This window comes from Puntigrus tetrazona, chromosome 17 (genome assembly GCF_018831695.1).
Source record: "Puntigrus tetrazona isolate hp1 chromosome 17, ASM1883169v1, whole genome shotgun sequence".
In the NCBI taxonomy this organism is placed as follows: domain Eukaryota; kingdom Metazoa; phylum Chordata; class Actinopteri; order Cypriniformes; family Cyprinidae; genus Puntigrus; species Puntigrus tetrazona.
Window position 1 is genome coordinate 19149280 of NC_056715.1, and position 27651 is coordinate 19176930.

General features: G+C 41.8%; 2 protein-coding genes across 9 annotated transcripts in view; one reads left to right on the top strand and one right to left on the bottom strand.

Moving 5' to 3' along the window:
* Positions 1–893: 893 nt before the first annotated feature.
* Positions 894–27651, bottom strand: part of ralgapa2 (Ral GTPase activating protein catalytic subunit alpha 2) — a 132284-nt gene continuing 105526 nt past the window's right edge. For 5 of the 8 annotated variants that reach the window (XM_043262781.1, XM_043262783.1, XM_043262780.1 and 2 more), the window contains one exon: positions 22102–24025. In XM_043262781.1, coding sequence (XP_043118716.1) covers positions 23868–24025 — 158 coding nt within the window. In that variant the 3' untranslated portion in view covers positions 22102–23867. Of the gene's footprint in view, positions 956–7990; positions 8044–22101; positions 24026–25980; positions 26020–27278; positions 27339–27651 lie in introns of those variants that run through there. The other 3 variants (XM_043262782.1, XM_043262784.1, XM_043262787.1) reach the window with 3 other exon arrangements.
* insm1b (insulinoma-associated 1b) lies at positions 18010–20239 on the top strand. The gene has a single exon (XM_043262789.1). The coding sequence runs from the start codon at positions 18179–18181 to the stop codon at positions 19523–19525; it is 1347 nt and encodes a 448-aa protein (XP_043118724.1). The 5' UTR covers positions 18010–18178; the 3' UTR covers positions 19526–20239.

Sequence of the window (27651 nt, forward strand, 5' to 3'; positions counted from 1 at the left end):
TCCGAAACACGATGTTAAAGATAATATGTTCCATGAGGTGAGAAGTGGAAGCTTTATAGTCAGTCCAATGCACTTTAAAATAAACACCATTCTGAAACTATAAGGAGAATTTAACAATAACACTAGAGTAAGGAACGTTGACTTTCCCCTCAATGAATTCCGAATTTGCTGCTTATTAATAATTAGTAAGGTAGTTGTTAAGTTTAGGTTTCGGGTAGAATTAGGGATGGAGAATAAGGTCATAAAAAATCAAGTGTTATGTCCTTAATTAAAATGGCTAATATTCTATTAATATGCATGCTAATAATAAACTAGTTAAGATAGCCTTAAATATGTGTTACTGTATTATTTTTAAAAAATATAATACCATCATGATGCATTTGCTCTGAATGTTCTTGTGGCAGCAGATTTTGAAACAACCTGGATTTCCTAGATTTTTCACCCATCACCTTTATTAGACGGGACAGGAGGAGGAGAAACAGGAAACAGTGGAAGAGCTCAAACTCGGGTCACCTGAAGTGCATCTGCTCCATATGTTGGAACGCCGCCTTACGATTTTCAGACAACATCCATCAATCTCCATTCACTTCATATCACCTGACTGACTGCTATACTGTCTGCTGACTTCTGTCACAACAATCCCACAATCTCTGCTCATATTTCTTCTTAGCTTTTACATATCTAAACCCGGATGAATGATCACCCCCCTTCATCTCTTGAACTCTTTGCCATCCCTGCCAAGACATCAGCTGACCACAACATTACTGTAAAAATGGATTTAACAACACTGCCAGGAACCTGGGGCAGCTGCACCAGCTGTGCTTAAAGGAGTATTTCACCCACAAAAATGAAAATGTGCCGAAAATGTACTCACCGTTAGGCCATCATAGATGAGATTGTTTGCTCATTATAAGATTTAGCATAACATCAGTGGGTCCTCTGCAGCAAATGGGTGCTGTCAGGAATGAGAGAAATAACAATAATCCACAAGCTGTCCATATGAATCCAGTACATCAGTTAACGTCTTTCAAAGTGAAAAGCTGCATATTTATTTAAAGTGTCCATATTATGGGTAATGAAAGCTTCATATGTTGGTTTTGGGTGTCTTGATGTTGATTTACTTTTAAGACAGAGTGAACATTATGGGTTTTTTATGTGCATGTCAAAAACTTTATGAAAAATCAACCATATAAATCGATGCCATGTTATTAAGTATTTATTGCATAAAACGGTTTCCAAAATTTGTTTAAATACTGAGAATGAACATTAGATTACTTTGTAATTATATATATATATATATATATATATATATATATATATATATATATATATATATATATATATATATATATATACATTTTCAGTGTAAAAACTTTTTACCTTAAATGATACAAGACAAATTAAGTTAGAATGAACCTTAAAAGGATACAATGAAATTCACTGGATTTTAACACAACTTTTGGTCTGCTATTTCATCTCTGAAGGTAAATGTCATATTATTTGAGTGTGCACCACTTTACTGAGAAATCACTCTCTACTAGCAATGTTCAGTGTCCTGCTTTTAGAACAAATAACACAAATGAAGCACTATTTGGCTAGTAGTTACTAAACATCTTGTGCAAACTTTTAAACAATCCATTATATAACTTTATCATGAACAGAGATGTTGATGACAAGGTAACAGCCCACAAGTCAAAAAGCGCCTAGTCTTATCTGCTGTAAAGCTCCTGGTCCAGGTCCTTGTCATCTCAAATCACTCACAAGCACCTTAACACTCACACAAACCCCCTGGTTTTGAGCAAAGAGAATCACTCCACAGTCTGGCCTTGACCTGGAGATCACTGGGTCTAAAGGCATGATGGCAAGCTGGAGAGATCTCGGCCCAAAACATTGTGAACCCTTAAAAAGGAATGTTACAGTACAAAGAACCGTTTCTATTCTTTTCAGATGAGATGTGGAAATTTATTGAGCTCAGCTGAGATTCCATTAAAGTACCAAATGCTTCCAGATGGGTCCTTTTTGAAGAAACCATCCTCTTTTCATGCTTTTTTAAAACATCTTCTCTTACCCTTACCCTTAAGTGAGCACTTTATCTGAACACAAGTTAATTTAAAGGCACTGTGCACAAAGAGGAACCCATGGGGGAAACAATAGTTTTCTCAGAGAATGCAGAGGTTTCGCGAGTGCATGCAAAAGCACTGACATCGATTTTGTTTCCTGCCATCTCACTTCTTTCCATCACTACATGTGCACTGTTCTCAACGTCAACTGTTCTTCAAGAGTCAGAGATGAACACAAAGTCACAGATTCTCTGACCTCTTTTGATTCTGATTCAGAACGTGGTCTTCTCTCTCATAGACTATTTTGGTGAATGTGCGGAGAAGCTTCAAGAGAAAGCTCACCCGATTCTACTCGGCCATCTACTCGGTCTTTTCCGTCTGGTTTGGTTCATTGGTGTTCCCCAGCCCACCCTCCAGAACAAGAGGGCAAGTAAATTCATCACGGATTCCACTCACGTTTGACACAAGCTCTTTGAGTTGTTGCTGTCGGCTTGGCAGGGATTGGAAAAACAAACCTTTTCAAGGCTGTGATTCACCTGTTTCGCAAAATGATACAGTTTTGAAGCGTTTGAAACATCACACTTTGGCGACACCTGCTGGTCAATTCATTTTCCTGTTTCGTACTGTTCAGCGCTTCGACACAATCTGTATTGTTAAAAGGACTATATAATAAAAAGCGATTGATTATCTGATTGATTATAAATGTATTAATTATAAACACACGGTTGTCATTAAAGTGGTCTATAGAACACTAGCAATGTAAAGGGAGGAGGAGGAGGATATTTTAAGGCACAGGTATGATTTGTAAGAACGTGCTTTATTTTAAACTCGTTCTGTGTATTTTTAAGTATTGCTGTACTTCAACCACTGCATGTGCAGCAACAGACCTTAAGTGATCTTGTTTTACTGTCACTGTTCCCATAGCTTCTCCTCTCCTGCTGAAGCTGATGGCTGTGGTGGAAGCATGTTGGCGTTTCATGTTTTCAAAAATACAGTCCTTAACAAGAGTTTACTGCACCGTAAAAACCGATGGTCTTAAACCCAAAAGGGTGACTTTGGCCAACATCCTTAAGTTCCGATGCCTTTTTTAGTTCTGTTTATAAAGTTATCTGTGAGATTGGTTGGTGTTGGTGATATCACATTGTGTCCTTTTTATCATTGGCTCGTTTAGACAATACATATTTTTAAAGCTGTGAGCAGGATCTCTGCGAAGCGCTACGAAGAAGCCGTGGCATGAAAGGACGTGAAGACAATGTGTGATGATAGCTTAAAACTGTCACTGACGTTTAAAGCAGAACCAACTGCTTTAACTTCATGCTTTTCCATAAATTCTGACGCATGAAATTAGCTGTTCCAGCTGGTTTCCACCTCTCCAAAAATGACACTTTGGTCTGCTTCTGCTTGAGAGAGTGCATATTTTTCAGCATATAGTTATAGTTATAGTGTGAACAAAGCATGAAAAGTGTTTACTGTGAGAATCCAGCAGAACAGTTCTGCTTTATTGTGCTCTGCTGTGTGGGTTTCAGGGAACTTCAAAACTGCCAGCACAGCATTGGACAACTTCATTGTTAAGGTATGCATCCATATTCATGGGTGTCTACGTGTCAGATTCACAGCGGTGGCCTTTTCACCTCCTCATCCACCTTCTTTTTTCACTTTGTACCTTACAGTGACAAAGTCCTTCAGTTCATGCATTGTTCTGTAGGAAGCACATATGTTGAGTCAACCATCTTTGCAAACACAATGAAGCTTTCGTCCTCCACCACTGAAAATGGCTGTCAATCTTTGATCCACTAGACCTTCATCAGTGTCCCTTTGCCCCTTTGCTTTGAAATTAAAATAAAAGTGACTTACTAAACCATTTATTCTGTCATTCATGTCATTTATAATATACTATTAGGCTTCACCACAGATATATGTCCATCAGCTATAAGATGTTTGCAGCCCAGGTCTCTCTGTGTACCAAGAGGTGTGGGTCGTTCACAGATCTATGGCTTCTGGAGGCAATGAAGATTTGTAATAGTGAACGGAGGTAGGCAGGTGCCGAGCCTGTGGCTGTTCTATGTCTTGAATTTGATGTGAGCTGCGACCTGGAGCTAGTGCAAGGAGATAAAGAGAGGTGTAACGTGGACTCTTCGTTCTCAATCAGTTGTAGAGGTTTAATTGTGCTTGCAGGAAGTCCTACCAGAAGAGCATTGCTGAGTAGTTCAGCCTAGAAATGATAAGTGCCAGATTGAGCAGTGTTTGCAATGCGCTCCTAGTTATCAAAGATTACATCAAGATTTCTGACCGAAGTTGAAGGTACTTCGAACCAGCTGGATTTTGAAGTCGTGCTATAGAGCTGGAGTGTCTGGGAAGACAATAAGCTCAGCCTTGGCCAGGTCACATAAGTAGCTTTCAGTGTGGAGAATAAGTAATGGAGTCTCAAGATCATACATTGTAATATTTTTTTAAATACATCCAGCACTTGTCCACCCTTTTACCACCCTGCAAAGAGGCCCTCCAAATATAAGGCTGAAGTTATTGATGGGTCTGTCCAGCATATATATAACGTGAACCTTATAGTTTGTGTGTGAAACATTGTGAATAAAGTCTCTGTTGAAAAAAAAAGCGCACTTGGCAATAAACTCATTTTAGCTGCATTAAGCCAATATTTAGTACCGTTTAATTTACCACAAAACCTACATGCACAAAATTATTGTCCACTAACTTTATAAAGCAACTAAAAAATGTGAGTAGTCCCTATCTGCTAATGTAAATTGTGCAATACATCCCTGTCACCAATAGAGGACTCCCTCATCACAGATTTATCAACGGTTTTATCATGAGCTTGAAAACAGAACTTGTGACATCAAATGCACAACAACTAGCGACAGCAAAAGTGACCGGTACGATACTTGCTGACAATTATAGGAACGCCAATCAAAATGGAAAACACTTTCTTGATCTAGTAAGACCAGTTTTATTTGAGTCATATATTGAGTCATGCAAACCATGCGTTTTTCAAAAAAGCACGATAAGCTGGATTAGTTATGTTTAATACGATTTGGAGCTAGAAATTAAGTTTGACATCCCTGTTCTACACTCTAAACTAAACTAAACAAAGTACAAATATCTAACCATTCCTAAAATCAATATTCATTTACCTGGTAGGAAAAATAAACTTAACTCAAATTTAAGTTTCTTATCCTGTTCTTATTATTAACTTAAAAAACATTATACAAACAAGTCCAGAAAACAGGTTGTATATATATATATATATATATATATATATATATATATATATATATATATATATATATATATATATATATATATATATATATATATATCTTGGTTTAAGAATTAAAGATATTTTAAGATATTTGCACTGGAAGAAAAGAATACAATACTTAATACACTAAATGTTTTTGCTTTTTTTAAAGTGGCTGATGACAGCTTTTGTTTCTTTTGCAGCCAGTGTATTATTTTTTAATTTTAGTTTATATCACAGCAAATGATCGGATGCACTTTAGACAAGCTCGTTTTAAGCACAAACGTTGTACGATGTGATTCAGTATAATTTTTTTTAATCATCTAGTATTGATTTTAAACATTAAAATGGTCTTGCAGTTCCCATAAAATCCAAGGGTTTCCAGCAGAGCTCAATTAGTCTGAGAGAGTGGGATTCTGAGATGTGTGAAGTGTGGCAGATGTGGATGAAGACATCTCCAGGGATGATGTAATCCTCAGATGAGAGTCCTTTCTAGAGTGCTTGCTAATTCTCCTCCTCTTCACGGAGGACACCGGCACCATATCAATATCTCATTCATGTTTACTGTGTGCCACCATATAGCTGAGCCTGAGCTGCTCTGTGCTGATTAAAGATTACCTTCTCTGTGTCTGACCTCACCCATCGCTTCATACGATCAGCAGGACTCCAAGTGCTCGGAATGAAAGACTCTCCTCTGCTCGTGCTGCTGTGATGAAATACACTGTAACCTCACAGCAGTGTGGAGAGACTTCCTCCCTTTGTTAATTATCTTGAGCATATTTGAAGCAGCATAAAGTGATTATGTGGCTGGAATAGAATTACAGTGAGACACTGAGTGGGAGAGGTAGTGAGAGCTCATAGGTGGATATGTCAGCATGTGCACTAACAAAAAAAGGCTCAGGTTGTTTAATCCAGCTGGATTTAAACTCGGCATTAGAATAGTTCACCCCCCCAAAAATGACGATTTGCTAAAAAAAAAAAAAAAAACCTACTCGCCCTCAGAGATGTAGACTTTGATTCTTCATTCTCCAATCTGATTGCAAATTACCTAATTTCCACATCAGAATGAGAGTCCACACATCTGATAAAACCATTGCAGTAATCCACACCACTCCAGTCCATCACTTAATGTCTCATGAAGTGAAAAGCTGCATGTAAGTATTAAATAAATCCATCGAAAAGTGTTTAACTTTAAAGAATTGTGTCTGGCTAAGTATCCTAGTCCTCTATCTATTCATTTCTCCAGTTTAAAATATCTGAATCAGGAGTGAAATATACACCGATCAAGCATGTAATACCGTTTTGATACCAGAGTCTCTGAGTTGGACGGGTCATAAACTGAATCGAATGGACAACTGTTGTTCTCACAACAACTACATATGCTGGCTAGGTGTGTTTTAAAGTTGGGTTGCTGGTTTGAGCTGGTCCACAGCTGGACCAGCAAAAGAGTTGAAGGGATGAGTGAGGTGGTCGAGGGCTAAGGTCAAGTCCAGAACTGGAGTTAGAGAATCATCTCAGTTAGAGCTGGAAACCAAAACATCCCTACCACTGAGGGTGGAATAGTGGGGCTCACAGGAAATAGTGAAGATGGAGCTGAAGGATTGGCTGCTGCTAGCTGAGGAGGAGGAGGGTGTGGGAGGCGGAGTATGAGTAATGTAGAGCTGATTATGAGCTAGTCCTGAGCAGGAGCTAGTTGCTTAGTACCAGTACCAGCTCCAACCAGATGCCATGGTTCAAAATATACCTTACCAGCATATGCTGGTACCAAGCCTTAGATTGCTAGTTGAAGCTGGTGTAATAAAAGACGCAAAGCAAACAACCAGGAAAGTGGGTGAGCCAAGCCATGTTTAAAGGGTTAGTTCGCCCCAATATGAAAATTCTATAATTAATTACTCACCCTCAAGTCGTTCCAAACCCATAAGCCCTTCAGAAATTGGAGAGCTATCTGGCCCTCCACAGACAGCACAACTGCAATTATCCTAGTTCCAGAAACGTAATAAATACATCGGTAAAACAGGATGTGACATCAGGGTTCAACTTAAGTTTTGCGACACCACAAGAGTACTTTTTTAATAAAAAAGAAAACAAAAATAATTTACTCAACCATTCTTATCCCCCTCTCTAAAATGTCGTTAGACTTAACTCGGAGGAAAAGAATGGTTGAGTAAATCGTTAATTTTTGTTATAATATTTTACACTTTGCACAAAAAATTATTTGCATAGCATCACAAAACTGAAGTTGAGCTACTGATGTCACGTCCTCATTCACTGATGCATTTACTACGTTTCTGGGGATTGAAGTTTTTTTTGTTGTTGTTCCGTCTATGGAGCGTCAGGTAGCTCTCGGATTTCTTCAATAATACTGTTACTCCCCTCGAGTTCTAACGGTCTCCTCGGTTTCAACAGACATTTATTTGGACACGAGTCTGTAGTATGTCTTGTACATTATAGTCTTGCATCCCTTTTATGTCCCGACAATGCAGAACTACGAAAAGCAATACATAAAACATATTAACCCTTTAAAAGTGGTGTTTTCACATAATAATAAACGAAAAATACATACAGACGAATAAATGAAGTGCACATTCAACACGTAAGAAAACACACTTAATTGGCTAATTATACATTAACACGTGATCAAGTATACGGCAAAGCAGTTAACAAGATAAACACACACCTCATTGGCCTCTCTCACTCAAGAGGAATAAACTTGGAGGGTTACAGTTTCTTCTGAAACAAACAAAACAAAAAATGAAACAATTACACCTTCTTAGCGTTTCTTACAAACACGTTGCTAGCGCAGCACCTCGTGACGCTACACTTGTAGTGCACCGATTAAATAATTCCCAAGCTAAACAAAACAGAAATAGGTTCCCCTTTTTATGGTTTTAATTAAATAATAATGAAATGAATTGACACGTACTAAACATTTTTTTTGTTTGTTTTTTCTTGTTGGGTCGGATCTTCAGTCAACAATGGCTGCGCGGCGATGGAGAAAATCAAACCGGAACTAACTCTGACAAGACCAAACAAAGACCTGAGGGAACTTAAGGGCTTAAATATGTGCAGGGCTAATCAACGGAACTAAAAATAGGCGAGGGACTAATGAGTAGCTTTAAAAACTAACGAGAAACAAAAAAAAACTAAAATTAAACGCAACGCAAACGTGACGTAAACCTTTATAGCAGTTTTAATTGCAATGTTAGGGTAAAAATGTCATTTTACCGTGTAGCTTGAAGCGCAAGAGCCTCCAGTGCTCGGAAGGAGAAAAGGGATTTGGGGGGTGAAATACGGCCAGGATATGTTCTTTTGTGGCAAACAGAACCAGTGTCTGCTTTCACTTCCCATTCCCATAGAGACGCTAATGTCATCATGTTGCTAATTAGCTTCATTTGCGTAGGCATCTGTAGACGGCTCATAGCTGCAGTCTGAGAGCATAAACTTCACCCTGAGACTCCTGCAGATTTCCACCGTTCCTTTAACAACCAACAGATCTCGGCTCACTTTGCCTCCTGCCCATACGAATCCAAGCATTATCCTTTACCGCTTTCTGTTTTCAGATCTCAATCATTACAAGAGTTTGAGAACGAGAAACAAGGAAAGGGCGAACAAAGCATGAATGATAATCTATACTATACAAATAAACAAATACTGTTAGATATGATTCATACTTTATATTATACAATATATCAGGTGTTCGCTAAAAGTCATCACAAGACGGTCACACTTTAGTTTAAGGACTAATTCTTATGGTTAACCAACTATTAACTATGACTTATTAATAGCTAGTAAAGTAGTTGTTAAGTTAAAGTGTGGGGATGTGTCTTTTCTGCTAATTTTGCCAAAACAAATACATGGGCCACATTTTCCATAACACAGTAGAAATAAAATAGACTGGAAATGTATTTATTTTTAGTTCTCTAACTAACCTACAATATAAGTACATGAGTCGTGTTTCTAGTGACTAGTTTTTGCAAATTGCATGAAAACTAGTGCATGAATTTTTACACTACTATTTCTTTTTAACCCAACAGGAGGCTTAAGACATACAACGCATTGTTCCTTGTCTTCTGCCAAACATGCTCCTGTGCGGCTCAGGTGAGTCGCCCACAAAAACAGCCGGGAACACACAGTATTGTAGACTAGTTCCCTCCAGCATCAGATCCCTTCCTACCATGTTGTTCACCACTTGGTGGCACCATTCCCAAAAGACCAATGTCACCTGCCTGTGCACTTTCTTTTCCACCATCATCTCTCCGATGTGACAATAAAGCAGGCTAAATTTTTTCCATGAATCCGAAAGCAGGCTGGCGTTTGTCGTACCGTTCATGCCACGTAAATAAATGCATTTTGCGCAAGTGTTATATATTCACCCACTGTTAAATAATGCAACGTTAATAAGAAAGTGACAGACTGAGGTGCATCTCCTGAGATTGCCTTTCTTTTACAGGCAGTAAGCAGAGACGGTGGGCAAGCGCTGATCTAAGCCAGCGCGAGGAGGTAAATGTCATGCACTGCTTGTTTTTATTGGAGGTTCTGGCGCAATCTGCCCTTTTCCGTTCCTGGGACCCATTGTTTAGATAGGAGCTTTTAATGCAGGGCACCAGATGGGCCCTCAAACAAGTGTGGATAGAGGCATGTTTACCGGTCAGCGGTGTGTGCAGAGCAGGTGAAAATATTGAATACCCTGCTCCGATGGCCGCGAGGCAGACGTGACGCTTTTGCTCGTAAAGCTTTATTAGGCATGTGCAATTGTGGAGAGGATATTAGCATACAGAAGGGAGGATATGAGAGCAGATATGTGCAGCGATTTGAAAACACATTTAAAGGGAGGTGAAGCCATTTCTGCGCTAGATGGGATGCATCATTACTGTATTATTTGAATAAGAGCCTGTTTTATGACAAAGTGCCAAATTAGCATAAATGGCTGACGGGGAGGGTTTTATCCTAGCCTTGTTTTGCAACATGGAAGTAAGCTATTTTCTGTACGCGCGCCAGTCGTCCGATTCATTAGCTGCTGTGGGTAACTAACTAGAAGAATAAAAAAAGTAAACAGCGTTTGCCCTACAAACCCGCAGACTCGTTTTACAGGTAAAACAATGTTTGAGATTAGCGGTGCGCGACAGCGATTGCATATTCCCCAAAACAGATATTTTTCAAGATGCTCGCAAATAACGCTATTATCTTTCTCCATGACATTTCAGTAATTGGCGCGGCTCTGAAAAATGGCAGGAATGGCCCAATTACTGTCTTGTGTTATATAGGCGGCGTGTCGTGGATCGCGCGTGTTTGAGCACCTGGCTCTCTGTCAACACGGGATCAGGTCACTGTGTACATTACGCTGCTCACAGCCATCGCCACGGACGACAAAAGCTGCTCGGTTTCCTGTGATTAAAACCGAAGGCCAATACTCACCACACCAGGGCCTTTGATTAACCGCCTTGGTTCTTCTTTGGAATATCTCCATAATTAATTATGTTCTATTTAAAAATGTTTATATTTGGTCCGTACAGTCCGCTTCTGACGTCACACGTCACCAAACGCTCTTTCAGATCCCAAAAGCAAATAACGAACAGCGCTGTAGTGCTTCCTGAACCTTTAGCTCCACACTGAAATCTCACTCAGCCGGACAGCGGTGCTGTTTTTTCAGTGGTTTTCAGTTTTTTTAAAAGGCAGTGATTTCTAAATGCGTGATAAATATGTAAAGGTTGCTGAGAGTATAACCAGTAGAGGTTTGAACTTGGAAACAACTTGGTTTTCTTTAAATCATAAGATGGAAGCTATTGACAACAAAAACTGTTTGGATTCTTCTAAATGTCTTCTTTTGGGTCATTCCATGTCAACCGGCTCAATTTTTTGATTCAGCTTATTTTTTCGTGCACAAAGACACATGTATAGCGATGAAAGCAAAAATATTAAATGTCACGGATGAATATTTACTGAGTAATCTGCTATTTTGTCAAAAAGGTTATTTTCCAAGCCAAATTACAGGAGGGCTAATATGACTTCAGAAAGATGGCAGCATCATAATGTATTTTTACACCGAGATTAGTAGCTCTGTTAGTAAAATCTGCTCACTTTCACTCTTTTTTTTTGCTTTATGACTATTTAGAAATGAGCAAAACAGCATTTTTTCTCCAAAGTTTGTATGCCTTACATTACAACTCAAAAAGCATTACATTTTTCTTAATAACCTTTTAGATATTGAAATTTCACAGTTGAGTGAATTGTTACAATTGGCTTAAAAACCAATGTCAATTTGCAAAGATATGATACTTTTTTTCTTTTAAAGGGTAACATTTGAAAATCAAACGTTAAAACAAGACGTATCTAATTTAATTCTGTTAAAATAACTACATGGAGCGTACCTGTCCGAGTGTCATAAATATTATTTTTCCAAGGTTTGCGTGCCTATAACTTTTGTATACATCTTCAAACACTAAATTAGTCTCGATGAGGCTCCGTGTTCAGATGAATGATGAATATCATAAAACCAAGTGTTGGTTACTTAGTATACAGCTAGTATTTGCTTATGAAATAAACACATTATTTCATCCAACCAATGTATATTTTCTACATTTCAATGCGAATAAACTAACCAAAATATCAAGTAGAAATAAAGACACGCATCAATGGGATGTTTTAGCCTATCTCGGATGATTTTGTGGATCATCATGGGACAACTTTGGCCCGCGAAATCGGGTTTGGACAACTCTGACTTTATTGAACCAACAATTGTGAAAACTTTGTGCAGAGACGGTCACCGACTGAGCTTTAGAGCTTATACTTTTACATGCATTTGAAAGCCATTTTTCTTCCAGAATGTCCTGTGGTGCATTCACAAGTAAATATTCTCTCAGCATGAAATCAAAGAGACAACCTTGGTGTCTACGGGAACACAGGACGTCCAAACCATCAAAACCACGTTTATTTCTCATGAAAGTTCAGTATTGATCATTTTGAGCATTCATCAGGATGCTCATCTTTACACCACCTTCTCCACTGGCCTTACCAGCTGCCCTTTGACCGATGGCCTTTTCATGCTGGCCATGTGCTGCGAGACAGAAGGGTCTCCTCACATTACTCACGAGGACAGCCAAAGAATCGGTGCAGGACGCCCTCGCCAAAACCCCTCGGACAGAGACGGATGACCAGGAACCTTCTCCCTTCATTGGCTGTCAGCATGGGCGTCCGTTACCAGCTAATAATGGTGGGAGTCAATGGAGCGGGCTTCGGGTCAAGTTTGGAGCCTTCAACGTGGGACTGTCATCGGGCAATCAAATCAATCATATTCAGCATTAGGAGCCAAGATCTCGCAGGGGCATCTGTAATGGACTGCCTCATTCTAGCACGTATGATGGCCACTTTTATAGCTAGTTTGTGAAAAGACAATGAGTGAAAGGGTGAGAACAGACAGAAAGATTTACAACACAACAACAAGGGTCAATAAGAAAAGGCACAATGGCCATCAAATCATGAAACGCCTTCTTGCCATCAAACAATAGAGAAAAGATTCACACAGAGCAACATTTTATTGCCCAGAGGTTGCTCTTTGAACATTTATCATCCACATTAAAAGTTTAAAAAATGAGCAGAATGAGCTGTAATTTGATGGTAGTAAAAATCTTCTTTTGGTCTTGTTTTTAGAACATTGCAGAGATGCCACATTGTGTAAAAAGAAGCATATTTTACAATCCTTTCTACTTTAAAATTTTACGTGTTACTAGCCATTTCTTTCGTTAATAGCGAAATTTACTAGCAATTTTTGAGTAAAACAATTTTTTTCCCTGTGCATATGAAAAGTATTTTGAGTTTCTTTTGGTAAGGAACATAATTTAAAAAACCCTTTTCCACTAGAAATGGAATGAAACTACAATTCCGGTTAAGAACCTTTAGAAGGAGATTGTAAGACATCGCTCTCTTTTCTCTCTGTCTCATTCGTTCGTTCTTTTTTTTGCCACGTCACAGAGCCTCTTTCACCTCGGCTGGCGATGCTGAAGGAATGCGGCCTCAGACAGAGCCACCTGTCACGTGAAATACCAGAGCCACACTCCCCCATCGACATTTCAACGTGACATTTGAGATCCACTCCACCTCACCGAGAGAGAATATGAAATACACCTTCCTTTTGCATTGCCCCGTTATGTGCTAAAAGACACGGCATCGGGAGAAAAGATTTGGCCGATGTGTTGATCACATTAACCGTGTAACCTTTAATATGGCACTGGTGCTTGGGCTACGGTTTTCATCTTATTAACTTCATGACTGTAAAAAACAGTGATATAATCAGTACATTTACAGCTGTTTTTTTCCAGTCACATAATATGCATTCCCAGTACTCCCTATGTGGCAGTTTTTCCATTTTCCATTTTTTTTTTGGCCTCTTAAGGGTTAAAAGCAATGGTGTTAGTTGGCACGCTATAGATCTATTGAGGCAGACACTCGGGGGTGGGATCCTCTGACCTTTTAACCTTTTGACCAACCACCATCCACCATCCTGCAAGCAACTACGGCACTCCAGCAATCATCTCCACCCAACACACGGTGACTGGTAACGTTTGCACGGGCAATCACTACGCACCCTGCGTGCCTCACTTTCTAATTTCTTCTGCCCTCGTTCTTTATTCACTATAAAGCAATGATTTCGAAACTTACAATAAGATAAAATATGACATAATTCAAAAAAGATTATGAACCGCAACAAACAACATCAGCCAAACGAGAGTGGGTTTTGGATTTGATTATCTAATCACATTCCTTGTAATCTCCATCAGTCCTCCTAGACCCTTCCAGCCCCGGCTCATCACGGCTGATCATGTGATTGACGGAGGCACGGCAGCGCAAATCAGCTCCGAGGATCGAGAGCAGCGCATGGAGAATGCCGGTGATTAATGCGCCCATCATGTGAGGGACAATTTATTTCTACGCAATTAGCATATCTCAGATTGTCTCAGATCACACCCTGTTCAGATCTCAAGGGTCATGATGCTGTGGTCATATGGAAGACATTACAATATTCTGAACTGGACGGACAGACAGACAGACAGATAGACAGATAGGAAAGACATAATTGTAGTCAGGGTTATTACATTTAACTAGAACCACACAAAATGTGCGTTGAGCTCTGTTTTGTGCCTTTCTGGAATTGAATTGTCAAAAATACTATGCAATTATGTCAAACTGTAAGTTTAGTCGTGTATTGATGTGTCAGTGGTGTGATATATAAATGCTTAACGCATTACAGTTTAATCAAACGCAGTAGATTTTAGTCTAAAGCTTGGATAATAAATAAATAGATAGATTACGTGTAAGGAGCAGGGAGATTTTAATTGTGATATATGCTTAGTCACCAACACAGCCTTATTGCGTTGCATCCGTTTTACTTTTTGGAAAACGGTGGCTAATTCATATGAACTCGTGGGTTTTCATATGATCTGCTCGTGCTCCACTGACGGCCATGCGCACAGGTAGACCTAAATATTTAATTGAAAATTGTGATTTCGTGAGATCAGGCTGGAATTACCGTTTGATTCTATATTGAAACAGTCCTGATTCCGTCGTGATTGATGACACGATCTGTCGTCCTCCACACCTCGGCCTGCCGTGTCAACTTTCCCGCTCTAAACTAAACGCGGGTCGGACTCTTTGTCATGTCTGGTTTAAGGCGGATGTAAAGGCATTGCCTTAAGCTAAGCGTCTGAGCTCATTTACAGGGTCTTATTATGCAAACCACTCCCTGACGCCCACAGTCTAATTAGGCCTAAATTAATTTGAGTCCAATCTTTTATGTCTCTGGCCCAGGCTGTACCACTTCCCTCCATTTGCAGAATCATATTAATGTTCGTGTGGGAGCACTACTGCTGCAGATGAAAAGACTGATACAATTAATTAAGTCCTGCCTCTGTTCTTGCCTCCTCTCGGCAGAGAAACGATAAGTGCAATGAGCTGCCTCTTATTAACCCCATTATATGGGCTAATAAGGAAGATCATATACAAATCAAGGATGATGCACAATTATACGGGAATGCAAATGACGGCAGCTAACGAGCTGTGTGTCAATGTTGGAAATGCTTTGTTTGGAAAACGCGACGTTCAGCATTCTTAACACGGCCTGGTTTATTTGTGTTCCTGCGCGAGAGCGTCAGTGCCGGCATAATTGCATGTTGCATGTGCGTGCCGACGAGTGTTTGACGCTCTTCTCGCTTCTTCTTTATTCAGCGCCAATGCGGTCGTAGCTGCATGTTCTAGATCGGCATTAGTCGTCCTGTGATGGCCTTTTAAGTTTCATTAGGTTATTAAAATGGTTTTTCTATGGCACTGTTGCAACTTCTTTCGCAGCATGAAGGCGATTCGTGAAGCGAAAGGCTGCTTTCAGAACCATGGACAGCAGCCATTGAGTCTCAGTGTTTTCAGCACTCAGATGGCTTTAGCTTTGCTTCAGACAATGTTTCATGTTTCCAATCGGTAATATGGGTATCATATTCAGACTCCAAATCAATTGTTTGCACGCATGCTCCATTCATCTTGACATGCTTCGCTTATCCTTGCTACAGACTATCTGATATGTCTGCACGTAATCTAGACATGAACCATTTCGCTTTTTCCGATTTAAGGAGTGCTTCGTAACATTATAAATTAAATAATCGCGTAGTGTTTTGTGTGGCTGGTGCAATAGCATGTTCCAGCCTGAAGGGGGAGCAGTGCAAATGACCCTTAACCACACACTGCTATATAAACCCTAATACCGAGCTATTAAATATTACATTTGAGTATTCCTTTCAACTGTTTAAAGAATGCATGTTTCTTTGAATAACTATTCATGTTATTTTCGAACCCCAAGGCACTGTTAAAATCGCTCACACGTGGATGTAGTAAATCCTGCTGTAGTCTACGTCCTGCTTTTGGCATCAAAGAGCTGAGCTTGTGATCTCGTACGGCATACGTTGCGAGGCCCACATTTGGCTTGTTATGAGTTTCGAGTAATATGTTGATAAGTCTTCACCGTGATCGCATTGAGAGGGGGCTCGCGGCCAGCAGGGGAGGGGCGCGCGCCGGCCGAGCAGCTGTATGCAAATGAGACGCGACAAGCACGCGCCACACAGCAAACACGCGCACATACGGCCGGTGCGCACGCACACGATCTCATTAAAATGCCATCGAAGTGCATTGTGCTGGGTAAGACCTGGACAAACAAACTTCACAGAATGTTAACACAGAGCAAAACATGTTCCGACAAAAGGAAAGCCAGCGAAGAGTCCGAACTTAAGATGAAGTTAAATATCAGACGAGCGCGGATCCATCTGGGTGCGGACGCGTGATATAAGCAGAGCTTTAGATGGCCTTTGGGCGCGCGTCGTGTTAAACTTCGCTAGCGTTGTAATATTCGTGAAACTGCAGGGGAGAATGGTGGCAGGCGCGTATCTCGATGCCGGGGCAATTATTTGACTCGGTCATACAGCAGCTTTATGCTAATGAGGGGAACAATAGATGAATGCAAACCCGTGCAACACGTCTGTCCAATTATGCGCGCAAAAGAGAATTTAAAGCAACTGTTTCACGGAGTAAAAATGATGTCCTGTGCCGTGATATAAACCTTTATCCTTTAGTTTATCATGTGCGTTCGTTGAAATGTAACTTATTGGAGAGCATCACAGGAGCAGACATCAACACTTTGTAAGCGGTTTTTTTTTGAACTAAGCTATTGTAGTTGATTTTAATTACAGGTCGCGTGCGTGCGTGGCTTGCGTAAAAGCGTAAAACAAACCATTCTGGCAAACGCTTTCAGCGTCTGAAGTTGTCACCGGTCACGGTGGTTTGAAGAAATGCAATGACGGCTGACCCCCGGCTCGACCTCGAGGTCAGCGCTCAATTTTGATTGCGTCCAGCACGCGTCTCTCTTTTGGCCAGATTGCTCGTGTATCCCTGTAGAGGTCAATTTGCTTTTCAAAGGCAAAAAAAAGCCTGTGACGGCTGGCCAGACGCGGCCATTGTGTTGAGAGACGAGGGCTTCTTCTGATGACTTATGCATGCGTTAGCCAGCTGATTTATACTGCCCTCAGACAGACGCGTGGCATTACAAATCTCTCTAATGTCCAGATTTGCAAACACAGGAAGCGCTTTAGACGAATCCAGCATGTTCGGGTTTCATACCGCGCGTTCTAATTCAAAACGTGCGACGCGCGACTACTTGAACGCTATTCACACGAAATAAACGAGAAACTTGGGAGTCACAGTTACCCCCATCCAAATAGTTTTTTTGCATGTTGCACATTTTATAAAACGACTACTATCTTGCACTGTGTACTACTGCAGTTATTGGCTATACTATAAATGATTTTATAAATGCCACTGTAATGCAACCACAAAAATGAAACGACAAATTAATTTTAATAAAGAGTTAATATCGTCCGGATGTGTATGTGTCTAATATCGAAATGTATAAGAACTTTTCTTTGTTGTCGCTCGTTCGAAACTGGGATGATGCCGATGATGATGATGATGATGGCAGTGAGTGACACGTCCTTCTGCGCGCTACAGCCGCGGCACGCGCTGCTCTCCATACATCTCCATCAGACCGTGAACGGAGAGCAGCGCGCATTACTACAATAAAGGCCAGGTACATCTGCTCTGTAGCGCCCGGTCCGAGGCTCTCAGCCCTCCCACGGGCAATTCCGCAGAGATCCTCGCTCGCTCCTGATTGGACGAGGACGCGGCGACGAGGGGCGAGAACAATAACATCATTCCGGCTTAAAAAGAGTGCAGCTATGCGTCGGGGAGCAAAAGCATCTCTCAGAGGGAGGGAGGCGGACGGCGCGTTTGTGGCTCTGGATCTCGTCTCGTTGTGCCTTGTCATCCTCGCCTCATCATGCCCAAAGGATTCCTGGTGAAAAGGAGCAAGAAAGCAGCGCTCGTGTCGTACCGGATACGCTCTGATGAGGATGGAGGATCCGCTCCAGAATGTCAGATCGCGCCTCAGATCGCCTCGCCTCCGCCCGCGCCCAGCGCCGCCTCCAAGCCGGACAGCATCGCCTCAGCGTTCCCGTCGGACGGAGCGGAGGCGCCGGTGCCGGTGAACAGCGCCAAGCCGGTGCAGTTCGGGAACCCGGAGACAGTGTACCAAGCCCTGTACAGCCCCACCCGGCCCATCAGCAAGGAGCACGACAGGAAATATTTCGAGAGGAGTCTTAACCTCGGCTCGCCCGTCTCTGCCGAGTCGTTCCCGACCCCCGCCTCTCTCACCTGCCTGGACCATCATCTTCTGTTCGCGCCGGTCGACTTGAAAATCGGCACCAGCAACAGCAACCGGAGCGGAACGGCGCCAGTCATCCGCACCGGCGCCAAAAGACCCTCCTCGGACGCCGCCGAGCGTAAGAGCAGTAAAAGCGCCAAGAAGCCCAAAGCCATACGCAAACTCAACTTCGAGGACGAGGTGACCACGTCCCCGGTGCTGGGCCTGAAAATCAAAGAGGGCCCCGTGGAGCTGAAGCCCCGGGCGGCCTCGGGCAACACCAACAAGCCCCTGGGGGAGTTCATCTGCCAGCTTTGCAGAGAAGAATACTCGGACCCGTTCTCCCTGGCGCAGCACAAGTGCTCCAGGATAGTGCGGGTGGAGTACAGGTGTCCCGAGTGCGAGAAGGTCTTCAGCTGTCCGGCGAACCTGGCCTCTCACCGGCGCTGGCACAAACCGCGCGTGCCGAACGCGCCCAAACAAGCCCTCCAGCCCGCCAAACTGTTCCCCGAGGAGTTCCCTGGCGACAGAGACTCCCCGAGCCCGGGTCTGTCCGAGTCCGGCTCCGACGACGGGCTCTACGACTGCCAGCAGTGCGGGAAGAGGTTCAAGCGACAAGCCTACCTGAGAAAGCACATCCTGGGGCACCAGGCGCTCCAGAATCAGCTCCTCGGAGAGGCTCTGCGCGCCGCGGAGAGCCCCGACATCGTGCCCTCCCCGGAGGACAGCCAAAGCCCGGCTCCGCTCAATCTGAGCCCCGCGGACTGTCTCGCTTGTCCCGCTTGCGGAGAGAAGCTGCCGAACCGGGCGAGTCTGGAGCGACACCTGCGCCTCCTGCACGACGACTCCCAGGCGTTTCCCTGCAAGTTCTGCCCCGCCACTTTCTACAGCTCGCCGGGTCTCACCAGGCACATCAACAAATGCCACCCCACCGAAAACAGGCAAGTCATCCTCCTCCAGATGCCCGTGCGCAACGCCTGCTGAAGACGAAGCCGCAGCGACCCGTCCTTTTTAGAACCATCTATTTTCTTCATCCGATCCCTCGCTAGAAAAGTCCGGAGAAAAGTATTAGTTTGGTCCTTACAAAGGTATTTTTCTAGAACCCTTGCACACATGGTAATGTAATAGCTCCTAGACCTAAGATATGTTCCTGTACCTCTGCCTTGAATTCACATGCTGTGCGTTTCGCGTCTGTAGCTTTAATCTAGTATGTGAATTACGGGACTGAAATGTTCTCTCTCTCTCTTCGTACTGAAAACTACATCAACAAATCTTGAAAACTTTCCCTTTAGTAGCCAGAAATGCCTTTAGAGAAATACATCAAACTACTGCCTTAAGAACTCTTCAGTGTAATGATTGTTTTTGAATGTCGGCACACAATTACAGCTTACTATCATGATGTAAAATTATTGTAATATGTTTATTGGTAATATTTTATTTATTTATGTATTTATTTATTTTCAATGGCTTCGTATAAATTATTGAGTGACTTTCCTCCCGTGTCACACGTTGCAGTCGAATCGTGTCGTGTCGAGATCATCTTGTCTTGGGTTTTGTGCGCTCCCTCGAAACGTGAAGCTCTTATAGATGCAATCTTTTTCTACGTATACAGCTTATTTTCCTAAATGTTTGCTACCTAGCGCTTTATATGTGCGTCCGTGTTGTCTACTCAAATAAAATATTTTCAAAATGAAAAAAGCTCGTTTGTGCATATTCGCTCTGTCTTCATTTGAGAACTGGAAATGAACTCACACGATATGAACGCGTTATTATAATTTAAAGAGACAGTCGCTCCAAGCGCACCTAAAGGTTCCATCCTGTATTTCATCTACAGATTTAGACAATTAACAGAAATGCATGACCTTAGGAACAAAGAAGGGGTGTAGAAATGTGTGTGTGTGTGTGTGTTTTAAGGTAATGGCCGACAGCTACAAGGTGTTTTTCCACAGGTGTCAAACGCTCAAATGATATAAAGCCAACCTCTGGCGATTCACACCTTCGCAGTTTCTATTCCAAACCCCCTTTCAAGCTTTAAACGTCAGCGGTATTGATTTTTAATTGCCCGGGTCATTCTGAAGTCACCATGCAAGCTCTGCTTGATCAATGAAATAATGTACATTCAGATGAAATCATTTAAGGAGCGACAACAGCCTTTGCAATAATGAACTCAGAAATGTACAAGGGCTTTAACCTGTAATGCATTTCAGCACAGGCATTATTGATTCCGAGCCAGGTGGGATCCACTTTTCTATCTACTGTTTTGACCACGAGACATCTCTAAAGAAGCGACCCATCCATCTTGTCCTTTACCCGCATGACACTAAAGAGTCAATATATCAGTACGTGGTATAAAATAACTCGGGGCGAAGTTTGCAAAATGAGAACGCGATTGTTTGAACTACTGCGTCGTCCGCGCACGTTACAGTTGTGTGTAAAGTTCACACACAGCAGCCGTCGTCTGGGTTTCACTAATGATTTTACTCTCGATAGAGTTCATGCAGAACCATCACTTCATGCACGCTCGGAGTAGGAAGGAAGGCAAAAATCATACATGTTGTTTTGGTCAGATTTTGCACGCACGCACACACACACACGCACACACACACACACACACAGACAGTCAGTAATTAAATGTGAGTGCGCTGGAGGCCACCTGCATGAGCTGTAGGTGTTGGAGCGTGTGCACCTGTACGGAGCAGCAGGGGAGACAGATGGGAAGGGGGTCAGGTTACCCTCAATATTCCCTCAGCTCCAGCAACAGAACAACCTCTAACCCCAAGCATCACTTCCACCCACTCGCTCGAACACACAATATGGCCACGCATTCTCTCACAAGATGACTTCAGCACATCGTCAGCTTCTCCAGGTCAGAATTAGTATCGTATTTCATGAATAAAACTCAAGGCTTTTTATAACGACAAAAATGGACCAGGCCTTATATAGGCCTTAAATGCATTAGAAGAAACTTTACATGTGTCCATCTTGAGACAAAACAATGGCACGGAAACATTTTAATATAAACCAGAGCAAGACATTTTAGTCTGGGGCTAGCTTAAGCCTTTTACATAAAATTTCTTCTACTTTCTTTTGTGGAAATTGGACTCCAATGACTTTAATTTTGTGAAAAAAGACGCTTTTGAAGGTTTGGAAACAACTTTTTTGGGTCAACTATACCTTCAAAAAGAAGATATAGGTGACAAATAATAAATACATGTAATATTTATTCAACATTTAGATTGAAACTGAGGTCTGAAGTGCACCATTTACTTTGTAGCACTGTTGCAATTAACTTAAAGACACTAATATAAACACACACACACACGCACGCACACACACACACACAACACTATCTCAGCCTTGACACATCAAATTTTCACGTTTAATTCAGCGTTCTAATAATTTTCTAGTACTTTCAGAAAGAAAACCCTGCTCCAATTTCTTTTTCAATCTGGCTTTTCTGGTAATTCCTAAAAATGCTTCCAACAAAATAGCAGGACGGAGCAACTAGACACGAATCGTGAATCACTGAAGAAGACAGATCAAACGAATGCATATAAACATGAACTTCAAATCGATTTAATGAAATGTTTCGATTTCTTCACATTTCTAGTAAAGATAAAGCGATTACTTTTTCTATTAAAAACAGTCTGATATGTTAACAAGTCATGACGAAATCTTCAAGCTTCCTTATCTTCAATGTCTTATACAAAGATTATATTACAGGCATTAATATATTTATATCCTTCAGAATTTAGAACATTCAAAGAAAAAACGAACAAAAGAGAGAGAGAGACACAATATACAAGGCTAACAACAAAGTCTACGCTAAACATGTCGTCGTCGTCATCATCATCATCATCATCATCATCATCATCATCATCATCATCATCATCATCAAACAGAAGTTAGGCCAGTTGCAGTATTTTCAACCCAAAGCCCAGTTCAAAGCCCGCGTCGTCCCAGGTCAGATCTGGGCTGTGGGTTTGCATACATTCATCAGCGCTTTTCATTCAGAGCACGGAAAAGAGAAAAAGTTTCAGGCGAAGCGAGACAATAAAGACGAGTGTACAGGTAAGGCAAAGTAGTGCAACATGTGTCCTGTTGCAGCCTGGGCGGAGCCTGCAGCGTGTGGAACACCTGGCCTCCATGGCAACCAGGCCTGGTCTCTACGGGAACAGAGAGGGGCGGCAGGAGAGAGAGAGAGAGAAGCGCTGGCATGCTGCTGGTACGGTAAAGGGCACTCAGAGAGGCACGCGGGAATCGGGGAAGCAGGTGGAAAAGAACCCCCATCCAGCATCTAATCAGACAGAAGCCGCTCTCACAAAACGCAGACAATATCATTCGATTTACTCCAGTGAAATGTAAGACTCGTCAGGAAAACAGGAAGTGTAGGGGCAAACACAACGAACAGGTATCACACAGGCACTGCGAACAGCTTCACCTGAGGAGCTGGAGGCTTCTCCTCCGTTTAGTCAGGGATAGTACGATGGCAGATGTTTCTCAGTGTGTGTGTGCGTGTGTGTGTGTGTGTATATATATATATATACGCACACGCACACACACACACGACATGAAACAAATATATATATATATATATATAATCAAATCAAAGCGAATCGAAAGCAATGTACATCCAAATACAGAGGGAAGAACGAAACACACATGGACCTGCGGTCTCTTCATCGTATAGAGAGTGCAAAAACATTGGAATGTCGGAGTAGATTTACATGACAGGAACGGGACGGGTGCAGGTCACCGAAATACAAACACGTGCCTTTCCTTTCAGCATGTTGCAGAAATCAGTTCCGTGAAATGATCGAACCGGTCGCTTAAAAGTAAATCATAACCACGAAAGCGATTTCGATGAAGTCTGTCGTACTTCAGACGCCGCTGATTACATTATCAAAGTAGAAAAAGGAGGAGACTGGCTCTTTTTTTTTTTTTTTTTTTTTTTTTGATTCAAGAGTGTCAGTATTTTCCCAAAGCGCTGTAAGAGCGTCTCAGTGCTGCGATGGGACAAAAAGTCTCTTTGTTTTCAGTGTTTGACAAAGAATGTATTCAAAACTAGCTAATACCTCTTCGAAATGTATTATTTGAAAGTTTTGGAAAAAAAAAAAATAAATAAAAAATCGCGGTCCAAGTGCAGCATTGCAGATCGGCTTCAGTTTCTCTTTCTTCACGGCAGGCGACGCTACATCATTTTGCGACAGCTTTCATTGCTACTCGGCGTCAAAACGGAAAAAGAAACAAAACAACGACAGGTGGAAAACATTAGAGTCAAATGATACATTCATCCACAGCGCAGTCTGCCGGCCGGAGGAAGCGCTCAGTTGGAGGACTTGCTGATGGCGCTGGCCGAGCGGCGGAGCTTTCCGGAGACCCGGTTCTTAGAGGCGCGGGGTATGGTGGGAGACACCTGGTCCCCGGAGTCGTTGCTCGTCACAGTAACACTGAGGTCGGCGCTCGTGCTGCAGCTGAGGGAACCTGCCAAATCAGGACATATTACACGCAGAGTGAAGACTCAGCACAGATATGATATTAATAAGCTCGCTTTCAAACCCTTAGCATGCCAACGCTGAAGCGGAAAACCTCCTCTGACAGAGACGGATGTGAATGGAGACTCAAAATCAGCCTGTTAACCGTCATTCTACAAAGCGCTTCCACTTTGGCGCAGAAAAGTAAAGGTCAATGGAATGAGAGAAAAGAAGAAATGCAAAATATGGATTCTGCTGGCGATCTGGTCCTCCAGAAAGCATCTAAATTAAACAAGCTTCCTGCTTTGTCGAGATGGCATCTGCTTGGCTATTTTCTTTCTTTCTTTTCGACCGTTTTCTTTTTTTTTTACGGGCATCTCAAGTTTCCGCGAGCAGATGGTGCGGGGAACATGCGCTCATTGGAGAGGACCTCCACTCCAGGGCTTCTTTGAAAGAGGGGGAGGAGAGCGGAGAACAACAGTCTCAGCATGTGAAAGGAGTCGGGGAGGAGTAAACGAGTGCGGGGCGCTGTCTCGGGAGGACTCGGGATGCCAGCACGCACCTCCTCTCTAACGCTGGCTGAGCTATCTGTCGTTTATCGATCCGAGAGATGACTGGCCGTCTTACGTTTCCACTCTGAAGCTGAGCAGGGTGGAGCGCGTGAAGATCCAGAAGCCAACTCATCGGCTAACTAACATTGGAGCATTAGGTTTAATTTAAGCACGGTGAGGAGCGTCGATCAAATCAATCGTGCAAACCCTGGAAATTAATTTCTTTTGCAGAACATCTCTTGTTGTTTCATTGAGCACAGTCAAAAAAAGGAAATAAAGGAAATATACATATATAATATGGGGCCAAACACAAAATAACTACATTATATATATATTATTTTAAGTATTATTAAGAAATACATTTACATTCGGAAAAAGTGGAAACACTAAAATGTTTCACAGGAGGAGAGAAACAAGTTTAATTCTATTTATTCTCTATATAATAGGAATTATAATGGTTTTTAAACACCAAAAAGTGCTGTAGTGCAAACGGTTAATCACAATTAAATGCATCCGAAATAAAGGTTTTTGTTGGCATAATATATATGCGTGTTGTATGTATATTTATGTATATAAAATTATACACACATATTTTGAAAATACGTCTATATTCATATAATTCATAATGTATAAAAATGAAATTTTTCTAAAATATAAACATGCATGTGTGCGTATTTATTAGATACACAGTATACATACCTATATTATGGAAACGAAACCTTTTTATCGTGATTAATCGTTTGACCGCATGAATAAAAATATCAACTTTTCAACTTTTCAGTGCTTCCGAATTTTTCATTGGTCAGGTATATATCAAAACTATTATACCGAACAATATAGTTAATTTTGTGAGTAACGTATGTAATCAAGGTTAAAACATTTCATCCCAAAAAGCATATTCAGAATTATTTCCTGTTTGGCCTTATACATACATATATATATATATATATATATATATATATATATATATATATATATATATATATTTTTTTTTTTTGGAAGTGAGCGGCCCTCATTCCCATTGGCTCCCTGCAGCAATCCAAACAAAAGCGTAAGTGACAAAGACATTTTCCAGTAGGGCAGGTGTTAGTGTCAGATGTGGCCTCAGGCAAATAGACACACGCCAAAAGACAAAGCAACAGGAGAAAAGAGGGGAAAAAGAGAGAGAGAATAAAGCAGAGACATGCAGGAGAGGAGGATGGAGACCCATTCATGCTGCTACTGTGTTACGATTACTCCACCGCGCTCAGAACAGCCAGCCCCGGTGCAGCTCGGCCTCTGCGCTCCTTTAAAAGCTCAGAGCAGACGCAGCTCATTAGTGGAAATAAAGAGGGGAAGATGAGTAGACGAGCCGGGGAAAAGGGGAGGGGTCTCTGTGACAGAACGCAAGCTCCGTACTGACCGAGACTCTTACCTTCCGTTACTGTACTGACACCTGTAACACACACTTAATCTACAGAGGGAGAGAAGACAATAGAGCAACACGTAAGCTGCGCACCGTCACGGGTTGTGTGTGTGTGTGTGTGTGTGTGTGTGAAAGAGAGAATGAGAATGCTGTTGAAAACATGGTTAGATGTTAATGCTGAGGGGTGACGGGAAGGACAACACCACAAAATGTTAAGAAACGCACATCATACAGTGATCACGAGTGACTGAAAGGCATTTCTGTTCACGCTGCACGGCCCACTTCTTCTTTGTGTTTTCTGAGAATGAAAGAATGTTTAACGCAGGAAAGCCGCGGGATGCAAAACACACTCAAAACTGTGATTGAACACGTCTGCCTCAAAAGGGTTTCGCGATATGCGTTTTAAATTGTGTTACGTCACTGAAATCTGAAGTGACCCGCGGGCCTGAACCGGAGCACGAGGTTCTACGTGAACGAAGCTCACTGTGTGGTGTTTGCACGAATAACGGAACGGATAGAAGTAACAAAACATGATATTTTAGCTTTTTTTTTTCTACTGGTGAAAGTGTAAATGATATTTGTGAGGCGCCGCTGGCCAGCATACCTGTACATGTTTAACGAGACACACTAGTCTCCTGTCTACATGGTATTCAAATAAATCATTGCCAATACTTTTAAGTCAATTAGATGACTGCATGGAAACAACCGTATATTTTCATTTCTATTCCCTTACACACAGTCGACCCGGACCTCAAAGCTCTGTTCCAAAACCTAGTGAGCGTCCTACATAGACAGCATCTGAAGGCATCGTATGACTGGCAGCAACATTAGTAAATTGTTTAACGTAACAATGAGGCATTGCAAGAATATTATCCTTTAAAATAGCCGTAACCTACTGTATTCATTCCTATCATGCATAATGTTCTTCGTCTTACTGTTGTATTCTTATGTTAATTCAGATTCTCTGATGAATACAGAGTTTAAAAAAAAATAGCATTTATACGAAATGGAATTTTTATAAAAATTCAGTCATTTTAATCAATTTAGCATCTTAGAAAGTAGCTGTTTATTTGGTAGCGAGGTAGGTTTCGTAACTTCAAGTAGGTTTGTGCTTCACTCCACAAGTGTAACATTTGAACAAGAAACCGTTTAAGAGGGGAAACAAAAAAACAAAGAGGAAAGTCTACCTGTCATAAAACAGAGATCATGCAGGGTGTATCGAAAAGGTGAGAAAGAGAGAGACAGGTTTGTGTAACAGACGTGTGGGGCCACATGCCTAATGGAGGAAGCAGGCAGAAAAGTCTTACAGTCCAGCTTGGCCCAGAGGTAATCCACGTCCCAAACCATCCCTGGCCAACGCCTGCCTGCTGTCATGGGTGAGATGGTGGTGAAACATGGAGCAGAGTCACAGACTGTAACCCACAGAACAGCTCGAGCCCTACTAGATGAGGTGCCCAGGCCTGTCTGAACCATGCATTTATCAGGAAATCTATGGCTCTGTTCCAAAACCCTGTCTATATAAGACGTTATCTCTTAAAAGCACTTTAATGTGTGAACAGGTAGTTTATTTGTAAAGAAATTCCATTAACAATAAAAGCTAACATGGTTCCCTATGACCATTCTCTTGACTAAGAGTAACTTCTACAACTAACTTTCATTAGAGTATAAGCAGACTGTCTG

Bases quoted from the DNA above. Each gene is read 5' to 3' on its own strand.
- insm1b (XM_043262789.1), top strand. From the start codon at position 18,179: ATGCCCAAAGGATTCCTGGTGAAAAGGAGCAAGAAAGCAGCGCTCGTG.